The sequence below is a fragment of the Agelaius phoeniceus genome, chromosome 1 (assembly GCF_051311805.1).
Source record: "Agelaius phoeniceus isolate bAgePho1 chromosome 1, bAgePho1.hap1, whole genome shotgun sequence".
In the NCBI taxonomy this organism is placed as follows: Eukaryota; Metazoa; Chordata; class Aves; order Passeriformes; family Icteridae; genus Agelaius; species Agelaius phoeniceus.
In genome coordinates this window covers 8,065,404-8,090,872 of record NC_135265.1, presented here as the reverse complement: position 1 = coordinate 8,090,872, position 25,469 = coordinate 8,065,404, and the positions used below count along the sequence as shown (strand labels likewise).

The 25,469-nt window shown below is 41.6% G+C and overlaps 1 protein-coding gene across 4 annotated transcripts in view; it reads right to left on the bottom strand.

Moving 5' to 3' along the window:
- DPP6 (dipeptidyl peptidase like 6) overlaps nucleotides 1-25,469 on the bottom strand; it is a 570,302-nt gene that overhangs the window by 24,604 nt on the left and 520,229 nt on the right. For all 4 annotated transcript variants that reach the window (XM_077190535.1, XM_054634812.2, XM_054634797.2 and 1 more), the window contains exons 13-16: nucleotides 19,215-19,322; nucleotides 18,577-18,668; nucleotides 16,883-16,930; nucleotides 14,825-14,943 (exon numbers count right to left, since the gene is read on the bottom strand). In XM_077190535.1, the coding sequence (XP_077046650.1) occupies nucleotides 14,825-14,943; nucleotides 16,883-16,930; nucleotides 18,577-18,668; nucleotides 19,215-19,322 (367 nt within the window). The remainder of the gene's footprint in view (nucleotides 1-14,824; nucleotides 14,944-16,882; nucleotides 16,931-18,576; nucleotides 18,669-19,214; nucleotides 19,323-25,469) is intronic.

Below are 25,469 nucleotides of genomic sequence, written 5' to 3'. Positions count from 1 at the left end.
ATCATAATCTACTTCCTGCTCCTTTTGCTGGCACTTAACCCTCGCTCACAACTCTTTCACTAATCTCCCTCTTCTCCTTCTTAATTAATATCAGCCAATGAGGTGTCACACTGAGTGGGCTGAGCACTTCCTCCCTTTCCTGAGGCTTTGGCTAAGGTTTTAAGAAGCATAATGCAATAATGCATGTGGATGGATCCAGAGAGGAACGTGGCAAACATACAAACTCCAGGGCATGGAGCAGGTATTTAACCACCCTAGTGACAAAACCAGCTGTGGAAAGGAGGTAGGTTTGGAGAATTTGTTTGCAGAGTTCATGAACCTGACAGTGCCCCCCTGGAGATGCAAGTACCGGAGGGAGGAGGGAAAAATTCCAGTCCACATGGGGGTACCTGATTTCCCAAAATCCCAGGTTATTTTGTTCTAATATGCTGGTCCAAGCCATGGAATCTGAACAGAAAAATCCCCAACTCCCTCTTCTTTCCAGTTTGTGTTCTATTTGAATACCTCAATTTAGCCTCTTTCAATTCAGTTTTAATCCAGCCTTTCTGCAAACTCTGGAAAGAGATGAAACCAAAAGTTTACACTTGTCCCTATTTTTAAAGTCTAGGTTTCTTATTGGATTAGTACATGCTGGTCCCTTCCAATCCAAACCATCCCATGATTTGATGACATTCAGGGAAAAAAAGATAATTCTTTATAATTGAAGTATGAAAGAAAAGACTCTGTCTCAGTGCCATTTATACCTCATTAATAGACTGAATAAAACCATATTTAATATTTTCTGTTTATTTTATTAAAATCCTAGTATAAATTGATTTAGATAATCTTAATTTATTCTTTTCCATAAGTAAAACTCTCTTGCAACAAAATAACGGCTTTCTAGCTAATTAAGTAATAACTGGTGCTGGATATTAACTTAAAAAACACCACCAACAACCCATCAATGCCATTGCTTCACATTGTCTGGTTATTAAGCTGTTTTCCTCTCATGAGTTCTCAGGTTTTAATACACCCTTAATGTACTGACTGCATTAATAAAGGGCTTAGCAACTACCATGCAAACAGAAAACAAAAGCCAGCAATAAACCTTACAGCTGGTCCAGCTGGCAACCAAGGTGAAAGAAGCAGTTTTCCTCAGAGGAAGCATTAAATCTTGTGGGATGGTAACATCTGTACTACCCACTGCAGAATAATGAGTTCATCCAAGGTTGCTCATATAGCTGGAAATAACGCACATGCACCCTGGTCTTGACATGCAGGAGGCTTCTGCCTGATTTGTGAGGCTTCATTATTTGAAGCATCAGAGGAAGCCTGTTGTCATGGTCATTTATCTCCTGCCAGTGGAGCTCAGATAAAATTTTATATGTACAGAATGACCAAGTGACAAGAACCCTGGCTGGAAGCAGATGATAGATCACCTTCCTCTGGGCAATGCCAGGCAGCTCATATTTACAAGCAAGAGTCAAAATGAAAACAGGGTGAAAACATGTTAAAGCAAAGAACACATGGTGCTTTGCAGAATGGGGACATTTCAAAGAGGAGAGGAATTTCTCTTTAATTCCACATTATTTTTTCAGGCATTGAAATTCACAGACATTTTCTATTCATTTTCTTGTTAAATATTCATGCATATTAGTTTGGGTTCTTTTTCACCTGTTTTTACGTCACTGAGTGTTTATGGGGAGTTTACAACACATTAAAGATGTATAAGACTAGAGTGTAAAAGTTTATAACATAAATGAGAGATCTGCTTAAAGGAAGAAAAAATGTTCTGGGATATCCACAAAAGTCACCATTTTAATTAATCTCAGACTATAAAAATAACTGAAGCCATCACTTTAATTAGTTTCAAACCATAGTCATAACTGTGCTGTTAACAGGAGATAGAAAAGTTCTCACCCAACTCCCAAACCAAGAATACCATCCTCTCTTTTCCTGCAGGAAAACCTCTGGTGGTACTTTCTGTTAGTGCCAAAGGGGGTGTTCATGCCAGCCTGCTGCTCACTCCCAGCATGTGAGGGAGTGAGAATGAGCATCCCCCACCCTGCCTTCACCCATGGGATCTGTGACCCATGAACTGCACACAAAGGGCTTGAGAAGCCAGAGCCAACCTCGGCTGTTAAGTAAGAAAAGGAGTCAAGTGAATGCAAATGTGAATTATATAGTAATTATAATATAAATAGGGCCCAGAGATTAAGCCTGTGCATGCTTTCAAACAGCAGAAACTAATTTAGGCTTCATAAGCCTCAGGAAAAGTTCCAGAAGGTCACAGTGTGCCTGGAAGCGCTAATTACAGCCGCCGCCACCGCGCATGCAGCAACCCGGGGTGGTGGCGATCATCCTCGTGTGGGAAACCACTCTGGTCACGACAGATAACGCTCCCCCAGCGACCTGGGCTGTGAGCAAGCCCTGGGAATGCCCCCCAGGCCCCAGCACGCTGCTGTGCCCCTTTAGCATCCTGCTGGGTGGCAACCTGCAGGCACAAGGCCGGGGCGCACCCGGCTCCTGCAGGCCCTGAGCACATTGCAGGACATCCAGCTGTGCTTGAGCATTGCCTCTGTGTTTCTGGCGTTTTTAGATGGGTATTTTGGGTGTTTTGGGATAGAACTGAAGCCAGGATACCTGGTTTGTGTGGTTACACAAGGATAGAACCACCTGGGTTCTAACCCAAGATAGGTCTTGGGTATCTTGGGTGCCCTGCTCTCCCAGACCGACCCTACAGTGTTCAGACCCCCAGAGCACACACTGGCAAATATTGGCTTTCTGTCCCTTGCTGGAGACTCAGAACCCAGCCAAGGACAGCTCAGGCTGCTCAGGAAACACAAACCCTCAAGACCTGCACATCAAGAACCAAGTAGCAAAAATTTATATTGAAGAATACTATAGCACTTTGTGGGATTTATAAAAAAAATTACATCTGGGTGGACTGATGAAAACCATGTTTTATTTTTGAATGATATAGAATATAGATACCACTCTACTCTGGAGTGCAGCAGTAATAGGCTGTAGATATTTTTAGGTGGCCCATAAAAAAATTTCCAAATGATGCTTGGGGTGGTTCTGTGCAGGGACAGGGGTTGACTTTGGTGATCCTTGTGGGTCCCTTCCAACTCAGGGTATTCCATGTTTCTATGATGATGAAATCCTCACTGAGGTTCCCTAAGATACTGAATTTAGAATTGTCCATTCTCATCCCCACCTCAGCACTTTGGTCTCATGCCAGCATGTCCCACTCCCTGCAAGATCAGAAATGTTTGTAAAATCATCCAGTAAAACAGCAGAACAGCTTCTGGAACTTCTGATCCCAGCAGAAAAAAAAAAATAAAAATCCATTTAATTTTCATTTAATTCAGTTCCTGGGCCCAGCTCAGACTGAGCCTGTTTATGGCACAGGCAGCAGGTTGGTGAAAAAGCCCCTGAGGTGGGCAGAGAATGGATCTGCACTGACTTTGCCTTCCAGTCCTTGTGGACAGGCAGTGCTGTGTTCCTCTGAGATGTACTGAGGAAAGGTACAATAAGGAGCTCACCAGGGGCTTATTGCATTTCTCAGGAAGGTGAGGTGGGGCCCTGGGAGGCACAGCCTGTTGGGACAGCAGCAGAAACAACCTTCCCCTGGGTTTCCTCCTCCCAGTCACCACCTGCCAGTTATTGCTTATGGTGTCAGAAGTAAAGAAAATATTTAAAGCCTTGCCTGATGTCTTCAGAGCTGCTGGCATGGCTACGTGGAGCTGTAGCCTCCAGCTGGTGCATATTCCAGCAATAAAATCCAGGTATCAGCTTTTCACATTTGTTTAAACCTAGGTGTGCCTTCTGCACTTTTATATCCATAGGCTCTTGACTTGGTTAATAAAACCCATTTTCAGCGCTAATAGTTATTTCAGCATCCAATTAAGTAACTTTAGATCTCAACAACTTAATTTATCATGATATTTGCCAAAGGTCGCCTGCCAAGCTCTGGCCCTCTTAGCAGGACCAGCTGCACTTGGAAAGCATTTGCTTGAATTCCAGCAGGAAGTGAGCCTTGCAAAGATGCTTTGCCTTGACCATGGGCAGTTTTATGACATTTTTAGTTGACACAAATCCATAAATCTTGCCAGGCAGCAGGCTTTCTACCTAACTAAATTTAAGTAGGGATTAAATGAAGGTATTTCCTCCCTGTGCATTTAATATTGATTTCAGGCCCTGGAGTGAGATATTTGTACACACAACCACAAGCTTTCCCTGGTTATCTGCCAGAGATGCTCCAAGTCATCATGGACTTGTTACCTGGGGAGGTTAAATAGGACTGCAGCTTCTTCATCTCTCAAAAGGAAGAAAAAGAGTTTCTGTTATTTTAATTTGGGCATCATGGGTAGAAAACTCTCCTAGTGAAATATTACCCCAGTAGCATTTGAGAAACAAATTCTTCTAAGAATTCTTCTTCTAAGTTCAGTAGCTCCATATCACCCACAAGAAGCAGGTAGCACACACATGCATTACTGAGCACCCTCCAAGTCAATAAAAGCCATAGGAAAATATTCCCCCTTGCAGCTACACTGGATTTCCCAGATCCTGATGCCCTCCCAGTGCTGTGAAAACACAGAATGACGTGCTTTAAGCCAAAATGGGTTGGTACATTTTCCATATCTGCTTTTAGTGCTGCTGCAACTCAAACCCCAATCTGGTTTGAGATCCCTGCCTGTCTCTAAAGGCACCGAGTGCTGCAATGGGGGCAAGGGAGGCTGGGCTTGCTGCAGCCCTGTCCTGCAGCACACAGAGGGCTCCTCTGATGCTGCAGCACTGGGAGGACTGGCCCTGCACTTTTTGAGGCCTGTGGTGTAATTACAGACTCGTTTTTGGGGCGCTGTTGAGACGAGGCACCGCGCGAACGTCTGCGGCCGTGCCTTGTTGGCTCCTCACCCCAGGGCCAATTAATCACTTTTGCATGCTGGTCCTGTCACTGGAGTGCTCTCCTGCATGCTGATGGCTGGGCTGCTGTGCCAGGAAGGTTTCTCTGCAGTGAATAGACTGAAGATTCACTGAAGCTTTCAAAACCATTCTGGAAATTTATCTGTCTAGGAGCCTCTGTGCCCCTTATTGTCACTGCACACCTGAGCATGGCAGTCAGTAATGGACTTCATTTTCACAGCACCCACAGGAAGCTGGAATTACAAAACCTGCTTGAGTTCTCTAAAGGAGCTTGTGACAGCAGAAGAAAACCAAATCCACGTATTCTAACCAGCATTTGGCAGCTGGTTAGGACTTCTCAGAGCACTGTTAGCAAATGTGTCTTGGAATTCTCCATGTTTGGATGTGGGTCAACAAATTAAAGCAACTGTTGTAAAAACCACCTGTTTGTAAGTGTATGTATCATAGGGATCCACATCCAATTCAAAATTTAGAGAATCCAACAGTACTGTCCAAAAAACATGATCATTTTGTAACAGAAAGGGGAACAAAGAAGCAATCCACCTGCTTTTTGCAGATAAATTTGCCTAAACATGGAGCTGTTTTACAGTTCATAAATAGCCCAGTGCATTCAGGGAAGAGCCAATGTGTGCTTCCATTATGGCTTGCACTGATGTTTACCTGAGCATAACAACTGCTAATTACAATCTGCTTCCAGGGATGTTATTGATGAGACTGTGACATGCAACATTTCTATGTGGTATTTAAGGCAACACATGGGCAATGCAGAGAGGTTTAAAACACTGCTTTATGCACAAGTGCTTTGTGAATCGTTGATTTACATTTTGCCTGTCCATGGTTAGTTAAAATATCGCTGTCTCCAGATTTTCCATTGCTTTCCTGGGATGGTAGGTCTGGCCCAAATGGCACAGGTTAAAAGGTCTGATTAAATGAAGGAACTGAGGAAGATGTAGAGAGAGGTTCATTATTCTCCTGCCTGAAGGCATGAACCAACCTCTTATTGCAGGAGCTGGGCAGACACATCCCTGATGGGTACATTATTGCAAAAATCCTGAAGAGGGTTAATTATCCACCATCCACAATGGAGACAGGCTGCAGAAGGAGTCATGTTTCTGGTCTGTTCCAGGACTTTGTGCTGCTTTTCCTTGGAGTACTGGCTTGCAATATGAAGATGGAAATGGGGGTCATGATACTTGACTCCAGATGTGTCCATAGGCAAGCCCCCAGTTCTCGCTGTGCCTGTGCTCCCCACTTGGTAAGAGCATGAAAATGATCATCTGGAGAAAGGTTGTGAAAGGATTCTCACACCTTTCCATAATTCAAATAAAAAACTTAGTGCAGTATTTATTTTGCCAACAATAAAACTTCTACTCCTCCTTTCTGTATCCTGATAAATATCAGTATAGTATTTTCCTGAGATATTAAATAATATTAAGCTCTTTCTGTTGAAGGAGCCATAAATGTAAAAATTGCTGCCAAAAATGTCTCTGTGACATGGTCCCCTGATTTTGATGGAGTAACTGAAGAAAAATGTGATTTGTTTAATTCACAGTGAAAGACAAATGTCATGATCTTCTGTCCTGAGGCACAAAGGATTTAGACACTTTTATTCACAAAGTAAGTCTTTATGAGTAGAAAACCCTATTTTTTTGATGAATGTTACATTCAAAATTTCCACAAGAGTGATATTTTAAGCAATTTTCATGTAAAGAAATTCCCCAAAGCCACTTACAAGAAGTGCAGATGAAACAGACTGAATCCCTAAGTCAATGGGCAAACCAAAACAAAATGTTACTTTGTTAGTGAAATTCATCAACAAATCCATGTGATTTATTGATTTTAATTTATCTTTTCTATGGCACACATTCATTTCTGTCTAAATCAGCTGGTAATCCCATGAGAGAATAAAATACTAGGAAGTTTTCCAAAATATGAATCTCCTCAGAAAAGGTCAACATCTTTATGCAGTAATGACACGAAGTATAGCCACAATACTAGAAACATTGCTCAGAATTTTATGTTTGCTGACATTAAGGAAAAAAAAATAAAAATCCTGGGGTTTCAATCTTGAGCTGAGTTATGCAGTGATGCTGATACTGAAGCTGGTGCCTCAAAGGTTTTCCCACCCACCCAGCTGCTGGCTGAGCTTCTCTCCCACTGTTCATGGGATATGCTGTACACAAGGCAGCATTAATGACCCAGTTTTCCCACTTTTCTGACCACCTCCAGCCTCCATTAAAAGTTCCCTTGCCCAGGAGTGCTGGTCTGTGATTTTTAGTAAGAAACCTTTGAATGTTAATAAGAGAAAGCAGGAGAAATGCTGGTGAGCAATCCCTGACTGGGTTTGGAGAGATGGCACCGCTCAAGGACAAAAACCTGGGTTTGGATGCTCTCCCCAACACCACAAATGCTTCTCCTAAAGCAGCCCTCATCAGAAAACAGATATTTCTCATCAGAAAACACTGATTTCCCATCAGAAAACACATTTTTCTCATCAGAAAACCCTGATTTCATTTGAAGGATTTCATGACTTAGACTCACCCACACTAAAAATTCCTGTCTACGGTAAACTCCAGAAGCACCAAACATTTCAGACTTCTGTCATCTTGTGTTGTGTCCACATCAGTGGGTAGAACAACCTGGGATTCCAAATTCTAAGAGGATTCCAAACCAGGGGTTCAGACCTCCCCACAGTGGAAGGCTGAACCTTGTTAAATCACGCTCTGGGCTCTGTGGTACTAAAATGTGTTTAAAAGCAAAGTCAGGACAACCTGCCACAAAGCACAGCCAGATCATTTGATGAAACTTGGTAGTGAAAATCTTTCCTGACCCCAGCAAAATTCTGGAAAATAAAACAAATGTGGAACAACAAAAGGACTTTTCAAGGCTCAGCATAAACCTATTAAGTGAAAAGAGCAAGTGATGCTCCTAAGTGTTCCCATCTCCAGATGGTGTTTCCAAGTTTCACTAAGAGGGAGGAAAGAAGATTAAATTAAATTCTCAAGAAACAGTTTAAGGAGCTGAGAAGTTTATAGCTACCTGCTGCTTATAAAGAAAAAAATCTTGCAGCACTTGTCTTTAAAACTCATAAAAGCACAGACAGAATGAATGAATGTCCAATGGCATGAGAAACTTGACTCAGATCATTGCTAATTTGGTTGTGCTGCTCCTTCATTAGTATGAATCACTCTCAGAGGAGATCCTTAAATTGCAGAGTTTTTTCTAATCAGTGCTTTTGTGCCACTTCTTATCTGTGAATGGGATTGAAACACGATTTTTTCTGGCAAGATGTAAGAACAATAAATCCTCTTTTTAGGATTTTAAAGATTTCCCAGGCCTATAGGCACCCCTCAGTGCCTCAGGGCCAGCACTGCAGTGACAGAGTTGTTGTCACAATGGGGAAAAGCAGATACACCCAGACAAATTCCTTTTGTACTTGTTCTTTAGGTATTTTATCAAGCACAGCTCAGTTACAACATAACATTTTGCTCCACAGCTGCAGAGTTGCCTGCTAGGAAAGGCAGAAATGACTTCATTTCTGTTACCTGTCATTACTGATCTACAGCATCTAGGCTAAGCTGCTGAGAACCACTGGGCCAGAGAGGAGCCAAATCAGGTGACAATATTTTAACATTTTTTCTTACAAGAATCTGTTTTCTTCTCTCCAAAGAGAGAGACAGCTTTAAAGTCATTTGGCCTGCACAATAAAGGCTGCCAGTGAGCCACAGACACAGCTTCCAGCAGAGATAATATTCAAAGAGACAGGATAAATAATAGTGGGTTTATGGAATTTTGGAACAAAACAATCTTACTGGATCTGGAAAAGGAACTATCATAGAAGAAGATAGTTCCCTGTTCAGTCACACTGCTGTCCCTCCTCAAAGTGAAAGCTGTTTCTTCCCTGACTGGTCACTGGCTGAAGAATAACACACAGTGTAGTGGCCAAGGCACTTCTCTATCCTCAGCAACCATGCCAAGCAGGAGACAAACCTCCCCTTAGCCCTTGTTACAGTCCTCTCCCCTCCAATTTTCTTTGTGACGTCCCTAAAAATGATTAATCCCTCCTTGATGACACATGATTATGGAGAACTTTGATTAGCAGGCCCAAGAAAGCCTCTGCCCTCCAGCCCACTCATTTTTATTTTGTATTAAATGTCATTAATTGCAGAGATATATTCACAGGCCAGGGTCTTCCTCTCTAGTCCTCTTGCCTCAGAAGGCATTAACCCTTTGTGGGGAAAACCACACAAAACCTGGGGCCAGGATGAGCTTATGGATGAGGTCAGCTGATGGAAAAGGACCAAGTGATGTAAAGGATGCTTTGATGCCACAGTCTGCAATGTCAGGGACCTGAACTCCAGGCTCCAAGGAGACATTTGCCAGCTCTGTGAGTCCAACTGAAAATCTCTGTGATTTCACAGGTTTTTTTTTATGTCAGTGAAGACACTGCAGCCAAAACAGCAGAGTGCCAGAGCACCAACTGTGCTGTGCCAGGAGGGGCTGCTTCCCTTGCTTTCCCCATGAACAGCCTCACTGGGAGTTGAGTTTCATTAGTGCTGGCTGGTTACTCTGGGGAGAGACAGAAGGAGCCACTGAAGACAAAGTGACCCCATCTACAGTGGAAATACTAAAACACTGCACAGTTCACTACAAGGGCAGTAGCTGATAGGGCTTCATCCTTCAGAGAAAGAGCTATCACCTAAAAATGGGCTTTAGGGCTTTATTGGCTGGTGTCATTCAGGCTTGCACCCTACATGTCTGAGTCCCACTCAAGAAACAGGAATAAATTGCTTCCCATAGCCAAAATTTGCAGCTTCTTATCCTTTTCTCAATGAAATTAAAATTTACATCCCATTTCAGATGAGAAAAATCCAACCTCAATTAAATTTATGTGTAAAATAGCAAACCACTTCCATTCAGATTTTATTTCTGTTTATCTTGGAGGGAACCAGTGGATGTGCCTGTGCTGGTTTATGAGAAGAGGCAGAAGTGTAAACCCATATTTTATGGTGAAAATGACAGTGGGAGTGACCTTGGTCAAGCAGATACTGCTTTTTCAACCATGTCTAGAGGAGATAATCTAACAGCAGTCTGCAAAGCATCATGTTTCCTTAAATCCTGCTACAGTAATTCAATCATGAGCATATAAAATTAGATGAAAAATAAGGTAACTAGCCTTCTGGGACTGACTGATTGCAATAAATGTTGCCTCCTGACAGCAAGCATTACACTGCCCTCTTTCAAGAGAGGTTACCTCCTACTGCAGCAGCTGCTCTCATTTCAGCCTGTGCCAGCTTGCAAGGCTGTTAAATGTATTCTGCAGGACAGCAAAAAATCTTTTAAGGAAATTATATGTTGCCTTTCAAGCATCAAAAGAGTGAGTAGAAAACTTCCAGCTTTGACCTTTGGGATCAAATGAGCAATGCCAGACCTTTCTTGGTTTTTTTGGGGTCCTTTTGAGGAAGATATTTTCCCTTAACCTTGCCTTTCATTTAAATATCACAAAGTATTTTATAAGCATTGATTGATTGCTTAAATCTTACAAACCTTGCCATCCATTGTAGAGAAGTTCAGCTGAGCCACAGTCGTGTCTGTGGCTCTAGACACAAATAAATTTGCAGCAAAAGGTCACAAAAGAAGGGATAGAATGAAACTGAGGTATGGTGGTGGTTATTCTCTGTCAGTACAGAAATTGCTTTCAAGCCATAAAAGTTTGCCCATGTGACTGAGAAAATACAGATTTTTAAGCTATTACAAGCTTGATTACAGGAAAATAATTTAATTTAGCTACCTCCAAAGATACATATGAGGCTGACATTGGGTACACCAGTGATTGCTATGGACACTCATTTTTATGTCACAGCCACAGAGCAGACAGCCAGACCTGAGCTCTGGGTGCTTTTATACATATTGATGCATTTTATACATATTATGGAGATTTATGTATTTGATACCTATTTAGATACAAATTTATGCATGTTAGACATGTTATGGAGAAGAAAGCACTAAACAGCCACAGGTACTGTCTGCCACTGCCTGGTCTTGAAAATTGGCTCCAGCTGGGGGGATTTTTTGGGGGAAGCAGAGATGGGAACTCCTGGCAGAAGCCCTTGGGGAACAAGACAAACTCTTGTTCACCCTGGTGGGCTTGTTCTGTCTGCTGGATCAGCTACAGGATCTGCAGGGTCCCTTGACAGATCCTTGTTCAAGGAATGTGACCGTGTTCACAGGGGTCCAAGGATGAGGGAAGAGATGAGGATCTGACTCCATGTTTCAGAAGGCTGATTTATTATTTTATGATATATATTCTATTAAAACTACACTAAAAGAACAGAAGAAAGGATTTCCTCAGAAGGCTAACTAAGAATAGAAAAAGACAGAATAATAACAAAAGCTTGTGTCTTGGACAGGAAGTCCAAGCCAGCTGACTGTGATTGGCCATTAATTAGAAACAACCACATGAGACCAATCCCAGATGCACCTGTTGCATTCCACAGCAGCAGATAACCATTGGTTACATTTTGTTCCTGAGGCCTCTCAGCTTCTCAGGAGGAAAAAACCTAAGGAAAGGATTTTTCATAAAAGATGTCTGTGACAAAGGAGCTTTTCCTTTTTTGTGTTATACGTGCATTTGAATAAATTAGATTTCCTGTTAATCTAAACCATACCAGAGCATGAATGCTTGTGAGCAATGACCCAACATCCAAAGGAGCTGAGGCATGGCCAAGCTGTGGTTAAGCAGTCTGAGGAGCTGTGCAAGAGGAATTCTCCTCTGAGTGGAGCCAGGTGATTCTCCATGAAACCACAGCACCTATTTATATCACCAAAGTCTGACAGGATGATGTTTTTACCCAGACATTTGTGCTTCATCCAGAACAGAGGTTTCTACTGAGCTGGCTCACATCAGCTGCAACAGGAACCAGAGGGAGCTGTCCCTGCTGCAAGTGCACCCACAGCACCCATCTGAATTAGATGGATCCTACATGAAAAATGCCAAAAAGAAGTGTGGCTCCCACAAACTGCTTGAAAGCAAAGAGGTTGAAAGACCTCTCACTTTCAGTCATGTAAATAAGGAATAACTCCACCAAATGCAATAGACTGATATTTTTATAAAATCACTGAAAATGGAAATTCTACCAAGATTTCTGTACTTTCTCATGTATGCATATTTTTTTTTAAGTTTTCTGAATGGAGACACTGAGATGAGCTCCACAGATGAATCTGTGCTATATTTGTGCTACAGTGAGATTTGAGAATTTAGTCCCAAATAACTAAAATTCAGACAAAGATATATTCAGCAGATGTAAATATATCTAATCCTAATGACCTTATAATTGAGTTATTGTTTACAGCAGCTGAGAATCAGACCCATAGTTTATTATGCAAAATCATTATCTTGTGTACTGGATCAATGTACACACTAATAAAACTAATTAATCTCTTCAGGTATCACTGCAGGTTTTTGTGGATGAGATATAATGTAATCAAAACCAAATCACCTCATAATTGTTGATAAGGCCCTTCAGAAACCTTAATCTTGTTATTCACAAATGCTTCTAATTACAGTAAAACAATTATCTTGGTGCAAAGGAAATGGACATTGTCTCTGGTAGCTCCTGACAGCTGTTCTTGAAATGAAAACAAGAAGAAAAATAAACAAGGTTTTTCTTTTAAAGGGAAGAACTTAGTAAACATAATATTTACTAGAGAACTGAATGTTTATTGACAAATGACACTTCTGTGCATATGTCTGCCATAACAATAAATTCAGATTTACAGGTAAGTGCATTAAATTAATTAGTCCATTAAATCAATTAGTGTATTGCCCTGTTAATGCTATTTTCCCGTACTGTGTTATGTTATGCCTCTGACATGAAACCTATCATTCCCTTCCAGGTGAAAAAACATGTTTTTACAATTGTCCTAGTCCAGGTATTTTACTTTATACAAACGGTTCTACTTCTCCACTTTATCTTGATCATTTCCCATTTTACCATCTCAAATATTCCTTACTTACCCTTGGTGCTCACCACAAACAGTGGCAGCAGTGGATACCTGGCAGTCAGAGAAGGGGCAGCCCCTGCATCACCACAGAGCCACTGCTGTCCCCCGTGAGGGACACCACCATCCCAAATTGATCAGAGTCCCATCCAACCTGGCCTTGAACACTTCCAGGGATGGGGCATCCATGACTCTTCTGGGCAGCCTCTGCCAGGCCATCATCTTGCTCACAGTAAAGAATTCCTTCCTAATATCCCTTCAAAACCTACTCACTTCTCTCCTGAGCTGTTGAAAATAAGAAATTTCTTGTTTGCTTTTCAAGCCTTTTCACAGAATCCACAGAATCACAAGATCGGAAGAGACCTTCAAGGTCATAGAGTCCAACCCAGGCCCAACACCTCAACCAAACCCTGGCCCCCAGTGCCACATCCAGGTTTTGTGAAACACACCCAGGGATGGTGACTCCACCCCCTCCCCAGGCAGCCATTCCAGAACTTTATCACTCTTTCCATAAAAAACTTTTTTCTAATATCCAACCTGTATTTCCCCTGGTGCAGCTTGAGGTTGTGTGCTCTGGTTGTGTCAGTGCTGCTGGAGAAAGAGCCCAGCCCCACCTGAGCACAGGCACCTTTCAGGAGCTGCAGAGAGTGATGAGGGCACCCCTGAGTCTCCTTTTCTCCAGGCTGAGCAACCTCAGTGGTTCCTCACAGGGTTTGTGTTCCCAGCCCCTCTCCAGCCTTGTTGCCTCCTCTGGATGCACTCAAACATCCCAACATCCTTCCCAAACTGAGGGGTCAGAACTGGACACAGCACTTGAGGTGGGACCTCCCCAGTGCCAAGTACAGGGGCAGAATGACCTCCCTGCTCCTGCTGGCCACACCATTCCTGATCCAGGCCAGGATGGCCTTCTTGGCCACCAGGGCACTCTGCTGGCTCGTGTTCACTGTCAACCAGCACCCCCAGTCCCTTTGTGCCTGGGCACTGTCCAGCCACACCATCCCCAGCCTATAACACTGCAGGGGTTATTGTGGCCAAAATGCAGGACTGGGCACTTGGATTTATTAAACTTCATCTTGTTAGACTCTGCCCATCCATCCAACCATTCCCGGTCTCTCTGCAGAGGACATGCAGCCATTTGAGCAGCTTCAATCCCAGGAGCAGATGACTGGTGTGCATGCATTTTGTGTGCAATTTTGGATAATTAAGCAGAATTAAATTATATAGATTAAGTTTAGTGGAGTTTTGCACTTAGTCTTGACTGGAGTTGGAGAAAACTTCAATGACTCTTCTCCTGAAATGCATCTTGGATACTCTCAGGCATTTTCAGAATAGGAAATCCCTGTTGGACCTGCAGATTATGCCAAGTTAAAGTAGATCTAGGATGGATGAGCAGGGAAGATACACCACATTGTACTCACATTGTACTCACATTGTCCATCAGGAAAATTTCTGTAAGATGCCTTTTGGCAAATTGTCTTCTCATTGTAACCTACTTTAAATCCCTCTGTTCACAGTATTGGTTGATGTATCTGGAACTTAGACCCAGTCACCTACAGTCAACCCCACCTTGTTGGCCTCTCTCTCATAAATTTTCTGATGTTTTATATCCTCCAGGTTTTGCTGTTACACTCCTTTAAGGATGCTGGTGGTGGCTGGGGAAATCTACCTCTACCTTCTGTGCATGTATACACAGAAAAAGGTTGTAAATATTTGCTTTCTAGCAAATAAATGTATTTTTACAAGTAAAAATATAAAAGAAAAGAAAAATGCCAAGAGTAAAGCTTTAAAAGCAACATATTCATGGCAAGTCTTTCAAAGCTGACCTCAGGTACACAGAATATCTGAAGATGACAGTGCTGGCTCTAAATCCTGCCCCTGAGGCACAACAACTGCAGTGACAGAACCCAGCACATACCTTCACATGTCAGCAGGAAGTATTCCAGATTGTGGCTGAAGGATGCACTGAAATAAGTGCAGTTTTCAATCAGATCACAGGACAGGCACCTCCTGTTGAAGTTCCCGTTTGTGCTTGCGCTGAAAAAGTTAATACAATTCCATGAAGGTCACTGAGCAAATGTTATTTGAAAGCAACATTACTTGAACCTTTCTTTAGAACAAGAATATAAATCTAATGTGTCCAACATTAGTAAGAGACAAAGTATTTCCATTTGGTTGAGTTTAAATAGCAATGATGGATTTTTCCCCTCCTGCTTGAATAGAGAATATATAAATGGATACTGATGTCATTTTGCAAGGTCAGGTGGTTATGAAGGAAGGCACAGTTTTTAAAAGAAAATGATGGTTGCAATTTCACAAGAGGAAGTAATAATTTGGTGGATGAAGGCATGAAACAAAGGAGCAACATTTCAGCACTTATTTATATTATAACAGACAATTAAGAGCTGGAATTGCTTTCTCTAAGTTTCTTATTGGTTTCACCACTGGTCTGATTTGCTAGAGCTTCATCAGAGGCCAAAGCCCTTTTTACAGGTTTAAATAAGCAAAACCTCTGCTCTTAAAACCCCCAAGCAGAAAGAAAGGATTTTGTTTAGGGATCTGTTGGTGAGGAAGGTCATGTGGCCTGTCCATTTGCTCACAAGTTTGCTGCTAAGAGTCCACTGAATGTTGAAGAATTACAGATTACTAGCAAATATTAATAGATAGCATTTTTAAACATCTAGAATATTAACCAAGAGATCTTTCTAGTATTACTGTAAAGGAGAGGAGTGTTTCTTGCTACCATTTCAAGAGATGAGGCTGAGCAACCTTTTTAGGATCACAGAGACTGAAATGAGTGATCATGGGCTCTTGTTTAGGCTCAGATTTTATCTCTGACTACAATCCTAATGAAATCTACTAAATCAAACACAAAAAAAGGAGGAGGAAAACCCCTGAACAGGTCTTCATCTGCTCTTTCTCTGTTGTCTGTGTGGGGAGATGAGGCTGATGAGGCACCAGGGTGAGATGGATGCTGACAAGGAAGACTGGGAGTGCTTTCACTCATGCCAGCAGCTCTTGAACTCTGCCTGGACTCTGTTTCTCAAGTGAGGCTTTCTTCTCATTTCAAAAGAAATGAAAGGTTAATATAATTTTAGAATTTTCTTCAAGAAAATAAACACTCAAAAAACTGTGGAGTGCAGTGAACAGACATATAGGTCTTTAAAGGAAAAAATATTCAATCACAGGTAATTTACTTTGCTCTACTTTCCTTCCCACTGAAGAACAAAAAGATGTGATGTCCTTCTCTATATGTGAGAGAAGGAAAATGTCCTGACTGTCCCTTGTCCACTGATGCCTTCACCAACTCTGCCCTTCATTGCAGGTATTGTGATGGCAGCATCGTGACTGAGAAGAGAAACAGGACAAGTGGAATAATGATTCCAAAATGTTTGTTTAAAAGTTTGTGTTTCCTTCACTCTGTAATCTGCTTCCACAATATTTCACAATGGCAACACTACCAATAGCTTGCTGTAAAACCAGCTATTTACTTATCATATGCTTAGGGACAATGCTAAAATCTTCTGGAACTGCAGAAAAGGGTTTGTAAACATAAAATATTGTTAATTCTTTTCAGTTTCATGAAGAGGTGAGCTACTATGAAATTTCTTAAAACCTCTTTTGAAAAGTATAAAGACTATAAAGTATAAAGTCTATACCATTATTTTATGTATTTCTGAATTCCTTCAAGTGCTAAGCAGTTCTATTGTGAACTGACTATCTTTTTGTGATAGTCAGTCTTGACACAGTTTAAAATTTGAATTGATATGAGAAAATTGCTAAATGTAAAACATTTCCAAGTGTCAAGCATTTTGATTGCTATGGTTACACTGTTTCTTCCAGTGACACACTTACAGATCTTGCAACGCTATTAAAGAAAAAAAACTTAAGAAACTGCTCCTACTGCAATTGCTTATTATTTGTGTAAAACTGAAGAAATGGGAAATTCTGAATATGAAGTTAGTAAAGCACAAACCTGTATAAATGTCTTCTTCTTGGTGAATCTTCTGTGCTGTGGAAATAGCTGGAGGGGGAAAATAAAAGTGAATTGCACCTTTAGAAGGGTGTTTAGAAGTGTCTCATGCAACATCTTCACTCATACTGCCATTTTCATGATCTTGTAAAAGCAAGGGAAGTTTAAACCGAACTAGGAAAGGATACAGAGGGACACATCACTGAGAGGCTCAAGGAAGTAATTGCATACTGCACTGCAATTAAAACAAACATGGAAAACTTTGGGTCCCACCCTCGTCATGTCAGTGGATCAAAAAAGGATCAAGTGATTAAATGGAAGACATCCACCTTTTTAGCTCAAGATTCATGGCTCAGAATTTCTTTTAAAGATCTTCCTTCTCTCTCTAGGGGAAGTTTTTACTTTTCTGCCCACATTATTTCCTTTGGAAAAGGAAGTTAGACATCTACTCAGCATTTGATGGGAAGCAGAGCCTGAAGCTGAAGAACACTTTGTTCTCCTTGTGCTGTGCTGAGCTCCTCTCTGGATAATCAACACAAGCTCAGCTGTGCAGTAGCAGTTTCTGGAGGTAAAAGAGTGATGCTGCAGGAGGAGGCCAACCTCAGTCCCACCTGTGAAATCTGATTTAAACCCCCAGATGCATTTTGTGTGGATAATGCTAGAGCACAGGAGCTAATGTAGCATCCATGGGGTGAACAATGCCAGGAAGGGTTTTCATCCCTGCTGATCTGCACTTGCCTGGGCACACATCTTGAGTCTACAAATTGTGTCTGGCATTTTCTGCTTGACTGGCCAGTTAAAATGCTAATAAGACTTTGGTGCTTAAAATGCTAATAAGACTTTGGTGCTAATTTGCTACTTAGGCCACCCCTGGAAATGTTCAAGACCAGGTTTGAGGGGGAACCTGGTCCAGTGGAAAGTGTCCCTGCTCATGGCAGGGAGCTGGAACTGGATGCTCATTCTCTTCCAGCCCAAGCTATTCTGTGATTCTATATTTGTATGATTTTATATTGTTCTGAAGCACTGTGCTCTTGATGATCACTCAAAGTTTATCATATTCCAGAGACTGTTTACTCCACTCTTCAGTGCCCTTAAGTAACTGAGAGGTGAAAACCTTGTATCCACCCAAAAGTTTTTCAGGAAAGGAATCTGTTATTTGATTCCAGAAGCTGTCTAAATATTTTCTTATGTAATTTTTTGAAGTGTATTTGAAAAAGTGAATGTTTGCAGAACTTATTTTAAAAGCATAAAGAGCAAGTGTGAAGAAGGGTGGGGTTGTTTTTCTTGTTTTTTTTTTTCTTTTTTTTTCCTAATTCTAACTAATTTTTTTTTTCCACTGCATTGGTATTTTTGCAGGTCAACAAAAGATTCTTTCCAAAACTGACTAAGTGGTTGATGAAAACAGGCTGCTTTCCTACAGAGGGTAATATCAGAAGTTACAGCAGGAGAAATTACTCAGCTGCACAATATATTTAACAGTCATAGAAAGAGAGGTTTGAACTGTGCAGATTATTCAAAATCACACAAGATAAGTGTAATGGTGTGAGAGGTTAAGCCAAAATGGAGACAGCTTCTGCTTTCTTATTCCCAGCTCCTCATGCTCACAGGTTTCAGTGCATACACAGCACCTTTGTAACCAACCCAGAGCCCAGGGCTAAACAAAGGAAGTCTGATTTGTCAGGCCAAAGTCTACTTACATTTTCTGCCTCTTTTCATCATATGCCAGTATCTTTGTCACATCCCAGTCTCCAGATGTAATAGCCTGTAAATCATCATTGCTACTGTTGGGCTGCCAGAAAGAAAAGAGAAGTAGATTTCTTTATTGTTAAAACTTGTGAAAAAGGGAGCTCTTCTGGCTCCATTGTCCATGAAAAATAAACCAAACATCTGCAATTTCCACCACTACACCTGCCATTTCTGTGAACCTGCAGGCATAGAAAGAACAGAGAGTCTGAATCATCTTAACCATGACTCCACTGGAGATAATGAGGTGAATTCAACCCAGAGCAACTTCAAACCCCTTCCTCTAATACAGGTGCCCACATGCTTCTGTTTAATCCTTTATGGCAGGATGGAGATTCACTTATCTACAACAGAGGTGGCATTACAAAAACCAAACCAAAACAATAATAATGTTTGGAAAGAGAAATTCCACTGACCTTTTTCTTTGGAAATTCACATTATCTTATGCCCAAATGAAGCATCATCGGAGGTTTTCTTTTACGCCCAAGACTTTTTTACATCTGCACCTCCCCATCTCATTGCTACAAGCACAGCCACTATTTTTTATTGCTGTCTGCCTCAGGTGAGACCCAGAGCAGCAGCAGGGAGTTACCTGTGAGGATGACATGGCAATGTGGTAGAAATGGCCACGTCCTCCCTGGGGAATGGCCCGGACGAAGAAAAACTTCCGACCGTCCCTGGAAAAAACGGGCTCTTCATTCTGCAAAAGCAGCAAAATTAGGGGTGCATTAGTGTTAATTGGTTGTATTTAGAATTGCTCAGCCCTCCAACACCCTGCAAAGTGAATTCACAGCAAATAGAAAGTGCTCTTTGACAGCAAGCTGAGGCAAACAAAGAGCCCACTGAAAACTGGAGGAAGTTTTGAGCTTTGCTTCTTGCTCTTGGGAAAGCAGACACCTTTCAGCTGGGGGAGGACAGGCAGCAAGGAGAGTTCCTTGGCTATAAAGTCAATTGCCATTTTCAAAGCCAAAATGCACATGTACAGCTGGCTGCTTGAGGCACTTGGAGCCTTTGGAACTGCTGTGACAAACCCTGTTTGCCCTGCTGGAAGAACCTCTGTGTTCTTCCAGGGGAAACACTGCTGAACAGCATCGAACTGCTGTCTTTTTCTGCTGCCTTACAAATGCTTATCTCACTGAATTATTTATGAAGGAGAGGATCTCCTGCAGAACTCTTTGACACAGAGCTCCCAGGTGAACATGGTGATTGACTTTTATTGGGTGACTGGAACTTCCCTCCAGAGATAGAAGAGACTCAGCAGAAGGAAAATCAAACACCACATGTGGCAAGCAAGCATCTCTTGGAAGGGAGCATTCTTTTTGTGAACAAGAGCCCTGAGGCACGTGAGAAGTCTCCACTACATGAAGAGGTTGAACAGCAGATTACCAGGGAAGGCAGAAAGATGGTCCATGTGGTGGGATTCAGGTGGTCCATGTGGTGGGACACAGGAGCACTGTACCAACAGGACTGGCTACATGAAGCTAACTCCAAGTCTCAGCTAGCTGGCACTGAATAATAAGCTGAACCTCTGCTGAAGCTGTCCTGTGATATCAGGATTTTCTGTGCCTGGATGGGCCCTTCCTTGGCTGGGCTTTGTTAACCCTTCTTTATCCAGGGCAATCCACAAGGAGATTGTTGCCAGCCTTTTCTGGGTCCTCTGCAGTTCAGTGTTAATGAAAGCCCCTGACTTTCTGCTTGGCACATGCCAAGCACTGAACCACACTGAATCTGATTGTACATGGAGACTTATGGCACAGCAAAGGAATAAACATTTTTATTTCCCATAAGCTAACACATTATTCTTATTCTGTGTTCCTTTGCTCCTTTGTTCTTTACTGATTAATTCTTTTCTGCTATTTATCAGATTTGTCAGTGCTCTATTAGGTGTTCAAACTGTTCTTTTTGCCTTTTATTTTCCCCTGCTTATGTTTTCAGTGTATTTTAAAATGTGCCCATTTGCAGCTTGTTGCAGCTCAATGAAATAATGGTTTCATTTATTTCTGACATTGCTCTGGAGCCTGAAACATGAAACTCTGTATTATTTCCAAATGTCTTTCATGACAGCAGAAACCTCACTGAATAATGACTGTGATAGCTCAGGCAAACCTTCTGCTGGACAGGTTTTCCTTTCCTGAGGTAGGTAGCAATGAGCTCACCCTCCATTTCTATATCTGTGCCTCCTGCATTATGTATTCCAGCAATATGTCTCTGCCAGTGAGAGCAGGCATTGTGCTGCAGAGTTTGAGGTTCATTCAGAGCTGCAGGGGACAGAGGTTCATGGCACAGGTGACAGATGTGAGGACTGAGCACTGGGCTGATGATACAAGACAGTCTGCTTGCCTGTTCCATTGCTGGAAAGGCAACACATGAATGAATGAGGCAGAACTTTGTGACAGAGATGATGACTTACCCACGGGGTAAATGGAGAGACAGACTGAAATTCTCTTGGAACAGGATTTTATAATTTAGGGAGCTACACTGGGCACATAATTAAAGTATTCTGCATGTGATATGAACTGTCAAAACCTTTTGTCAACTGTTGTTGATTGAATCCCACAATAATAGAACAGGACAGCCCTCCTGGAAAATAACAGATCAGTTTAGTGCTAGTAAAAGACAATACTTTTACTATGCAGCAGGTATGGAATGTTTGGAAGTTTTTGCCACAGGAGGATTCTAGACACAGCTGCAATCAGTAGGTGAAAAAAGGTATTGAACAAATTCATGTTTCATTAATACCTTTTAAAGGATATGGGTATCATCACAAATGTTGGTAATCTTTTTGTTGTGGATGATAGTGAAATGTGAGGAAGTTATGCCACCAAATACTTTAGCTTTATTGGAAAAGGGAAGGTAATGGGAGGCTGCTGGAGGGCTCAGAACCTCCTGGAGGGTTCAGTGCTGGAGCTCAGAGCTTCACAACTCAACTCATCTGCAAATGGTCAGGGGAAAAAAAACAAGGAGTGCCTCAGGGGCTTATCCTGAGTTTGGCAGAATCAGGATGGGTGAGGGCACAATGCTAAATGCAGTCTGAGCTTCTGTAGATCCTAGAGAGGAGCACAAAGTCCTGGTGTAAAGAATGGCAATTAAAGAGAAAAAGGTAGAGTGTATTCAGTCGTGTTTGGAGAGGGATCCCTGAGAATCACTGAATCTGCAGCCACCTAAGGCTGCTCTGGCAAAACAAGGGAAGACAAGGTGTGTGCAGGATGGTGGGGAGTGCACAGCTGTCTCTGACCTTGAGGATGATCAAACACACACCAGGACAGATGTTTGAAAGAGAAATCATCCGATTTAGGGTGAGCTGGAATTTATGAAAGATTAGTGGGCACAGAAGTGCAGCTGCACCAAACCCACCCACACATAAACATGGGGCAAACAATCATCACATTTCAGCACCACACATTGCAGCTCCACACAGCTTTGTCTGTGCTCAACACACTCCCAGCCTCCTGCTCTTCTGCAGTGCCTCACATGCTCTTGGACACATTTCCTCATAGAAATTAGTGGCAAAGCACATTCTTTGCATGTTGGTTTTATTTCTGACTGAGAGTTATACTTCCATAAGAATTATGATTTTCTGGTTCATCCTCAGGTTTTAAAAAGGAAACAAATTAATCTGGATAACTGGATCCTTTCCAATGGATTCTCTGATGCATTTTCCCTTCCTCAGCAGTCTCCTGCCCTCTGTGTCTGACCCACCTTTGCCCAGACCCCAGAATTAATGATTTTGCTGTGTGGTCAAATTATTCTTTCAGTGAAATGCCCCAATACTTTCTGTGTCACAGGCCCATAGCTCTGATAAACAGATAGGTGTGACATGAATTCTTTTAATCCCTTGGTAAACACTTTGTTTAAATCCAACAAAGAAAACACCCAATGTGCATTGACTCTAATGGGACAATGCAGACACCTCCTCTTTAGGACACAGGGGGAAGATCTCCTTCCATCTCTGACACACTCAGCCCCTGGGGCAATGCTGATCTTCATCCTCATCCTTGTCCTCATCCTCTCCTGTGGCTGGGTGCACGACACCTTTGGCTGTCTCTGAAGCACCAAAAATCAGGGTCAACCACTGGAGAGGATCCCATGTCTCTGGGTACAGATCCCCTCCACTGGGTGAAATGGGAACTCTTCATTTAGACACCAAAAAGATTCTTTGTAGCCAGGAGCTGCTTTTTTATCTCTGGTAGATGAATTTGAGTATTTGAGTTATGGAACTCTGGGTCCTATTTCTGATGCATCCTCTGTCTTTAGGCTAAAATTAGTTTAATTATGGGATAATTGCATGGAAAAAGTGCTTTACAGGGTGAAGCAGTGGGTCCTTTTTATAAGTTCTTCTGAACTCTGTTTTTAAAATAAAAATCTCTTTTCAAACCTCCTATTAACTACATGTAAGAATCCTTACTGGGTTATCATGCAGGATTAAAGCAAGGGAGTAGTAAAAGAAAAATGGTGCCAGGTTTTCATCATCCCCACCTTTTAAGAGAGTGAGTCTTTAGCTTCAGACTGAGGTCATCTAAAACAATGGGCAAATAGGACTGGAAAGAAAAATGCAACCCAAAGAAGCTGTTATCAGGGGAGGGCAGCCAGCCCATGCAGGCAGGTTTGAAGGTTATAGGTCTCTAAACAATTTTATGGTCTCCTAGTCCTGCCAAAAACTGCAGCCTTTGGTGGAGTTGCAATTGCACCCTGGTTTCTAATTAAATCTTTTTTTCAGGCCACATTCACAATTAAATAAATAAAACAATTAAAATGCCACTAAAGTTTATCATCAGCAGGTGCTCAGAAATTGCCTGATTTCTCTCTTGCTGAATCATTGCCTGTACATGACCATCCCCAGAACTATTGGAAAAAAGCTTCTTCACAGAAATTGAAACAAAATTGCTTACCGCCATAATTAGTGTTTCAAACAGTTTGTGCATTTAAGAAAAAGTATGAGTGAAGTTCAGTGTGGCTCTTGTGCTCAGAAGTGCACAAGCAAGTATATAAATAAAAGAAGTATAAACTTAAATAAAAGAAGTATAAACTTGCAGAGTCCCTGGACAGTTTTAGTGAAAATGTGCCACCTCATCTGACAAAGAGTGACAGATACTTTCTAACAAATCCTGTGAAAATATTCTTCATGATACTTTGAGTAGTTTATTCCATTTTTTAGCTGCACAGGGAGTGGCTGCATTATTTCTCCTTGCCTGTGTTGGAGAGAGGCTCTCCAAAGATTTTGGACTTGCATAAAATACATTCATGAACTTGAGCCCAGAAGGAAGCATGAGATTGTTTACTATGACCTTCCATACAGGGACTTTCAAATGCCACTGAGTCTACTAAAAACTACTAAACAACAAAATTCAAATTCATGGCTTGTATGCTTCATCTCAGAAGTCCCAGGATTTCAGACAGCTGAAAAAAGTCAACCCTGTCATCCTTGGAGATCACCTCATGTCCCTGGTGAGTGTCTTGTCTCCAGCTCCCAGCTGACTGTTTGTCCCTATTAAATTCCCAGGAAAAAGGTAAAACCTGGGCAAAAAACCTTTCAAACCAGGCATATGGAACATTTTGAGGGAGTGTTTTAAAGAACAAGGTTGGATTCCTTGGTCCTGCTGATTTAAAATTGGGGCACTGCTCACGAGGCTGAACCCTGCCCAGGGTCCCTTGGCTGTGTGACCCCACTGCCACCACCCTGGTGGTGTCACCAGAGGGGACAGGGCTCATTTGCAGACACTTATATTGAAATGTCTCAACCAAGGAGTCTCATCCTGAGCCAAGCCACACTCCTGAGCTCCTTCTGTGCAATTCATCTCCTTCTTGAAGAGGTTGATGTGCAATTCATCTCCTTCTTGAAGAGGTCAGTGGACCCAGACTAGCATTTAACATTTTCACATCATCCTCATAGTCAGGCACACATGCCATGAAAATACCTTTCCAGCTATCTAGATTAATGTGTCATAGAATAAAAGGCAAATATAGAAAATACAATTACCCCAGTAATCATTTTCAGTCAAAACTAGAATTTTAAGTAATTTTGTTGTCAGAAATACTGGCAAAAGAGCTATATGATTCTTCAGACTGCTACAAAAGCTTTTGAAGGATGCTATCAAATGTCTCCAAAGTCCATAGAAAATGTTATTTTGGTTTAGCACTGAGATGTCTGACTCATTTGGCTGTAATGAACATCCTTCTCTAACATTAAACTAAGAGTGTGCTCTCAAGATAAGTATATGCTTTTTGGAGATGTAGTAAAACAAAATGTATTTCCCTGGAGCAGGCCCATTAGAGACTGACAGATCATTTACTTCAGATATGAGGATAAAGCACTATCTTTTAATGCCTGTCCACGTGGTAGGTGACTAAATAACCACAGCAGTGTAAAAACACAAGTTCTACTATGCTGTATTAATAATATAAAACACAGATTCTACTATACTGCAGTAAATATCAATGGAAGGATTATTTTACTGCTATTGCCTTCAAACTTATAAAATAAATAATGCCAGTTAAGGATGATATTTTTGTTGGGTTTTTTTTTTGTTTGTTTGTTTAATTTTTGTTTCTAATATACAATATCTGGACAATTGAATTTCCCTTTGATTTGGCTTGTCTTTTAAGCTTTTGTTTCCTACTTAAGCCAATACAGTCCTTATGAATGTAAAGAATATTTCAGCACCATTTTTACTCTATATCAGCAAAAGATTATTTGAAATGCTTGGAGCACAAAATCTATTTCCCCATAAAATCAATTTTCATGTGCATCACACACAGCCCATTGCTGCAGGACAGCCACTGGAACAGAGGAGAGCATTGTTCTTGCTGTGAACTGATGAAGTGCCATTTCTACAGGGTCTTGGCTCCT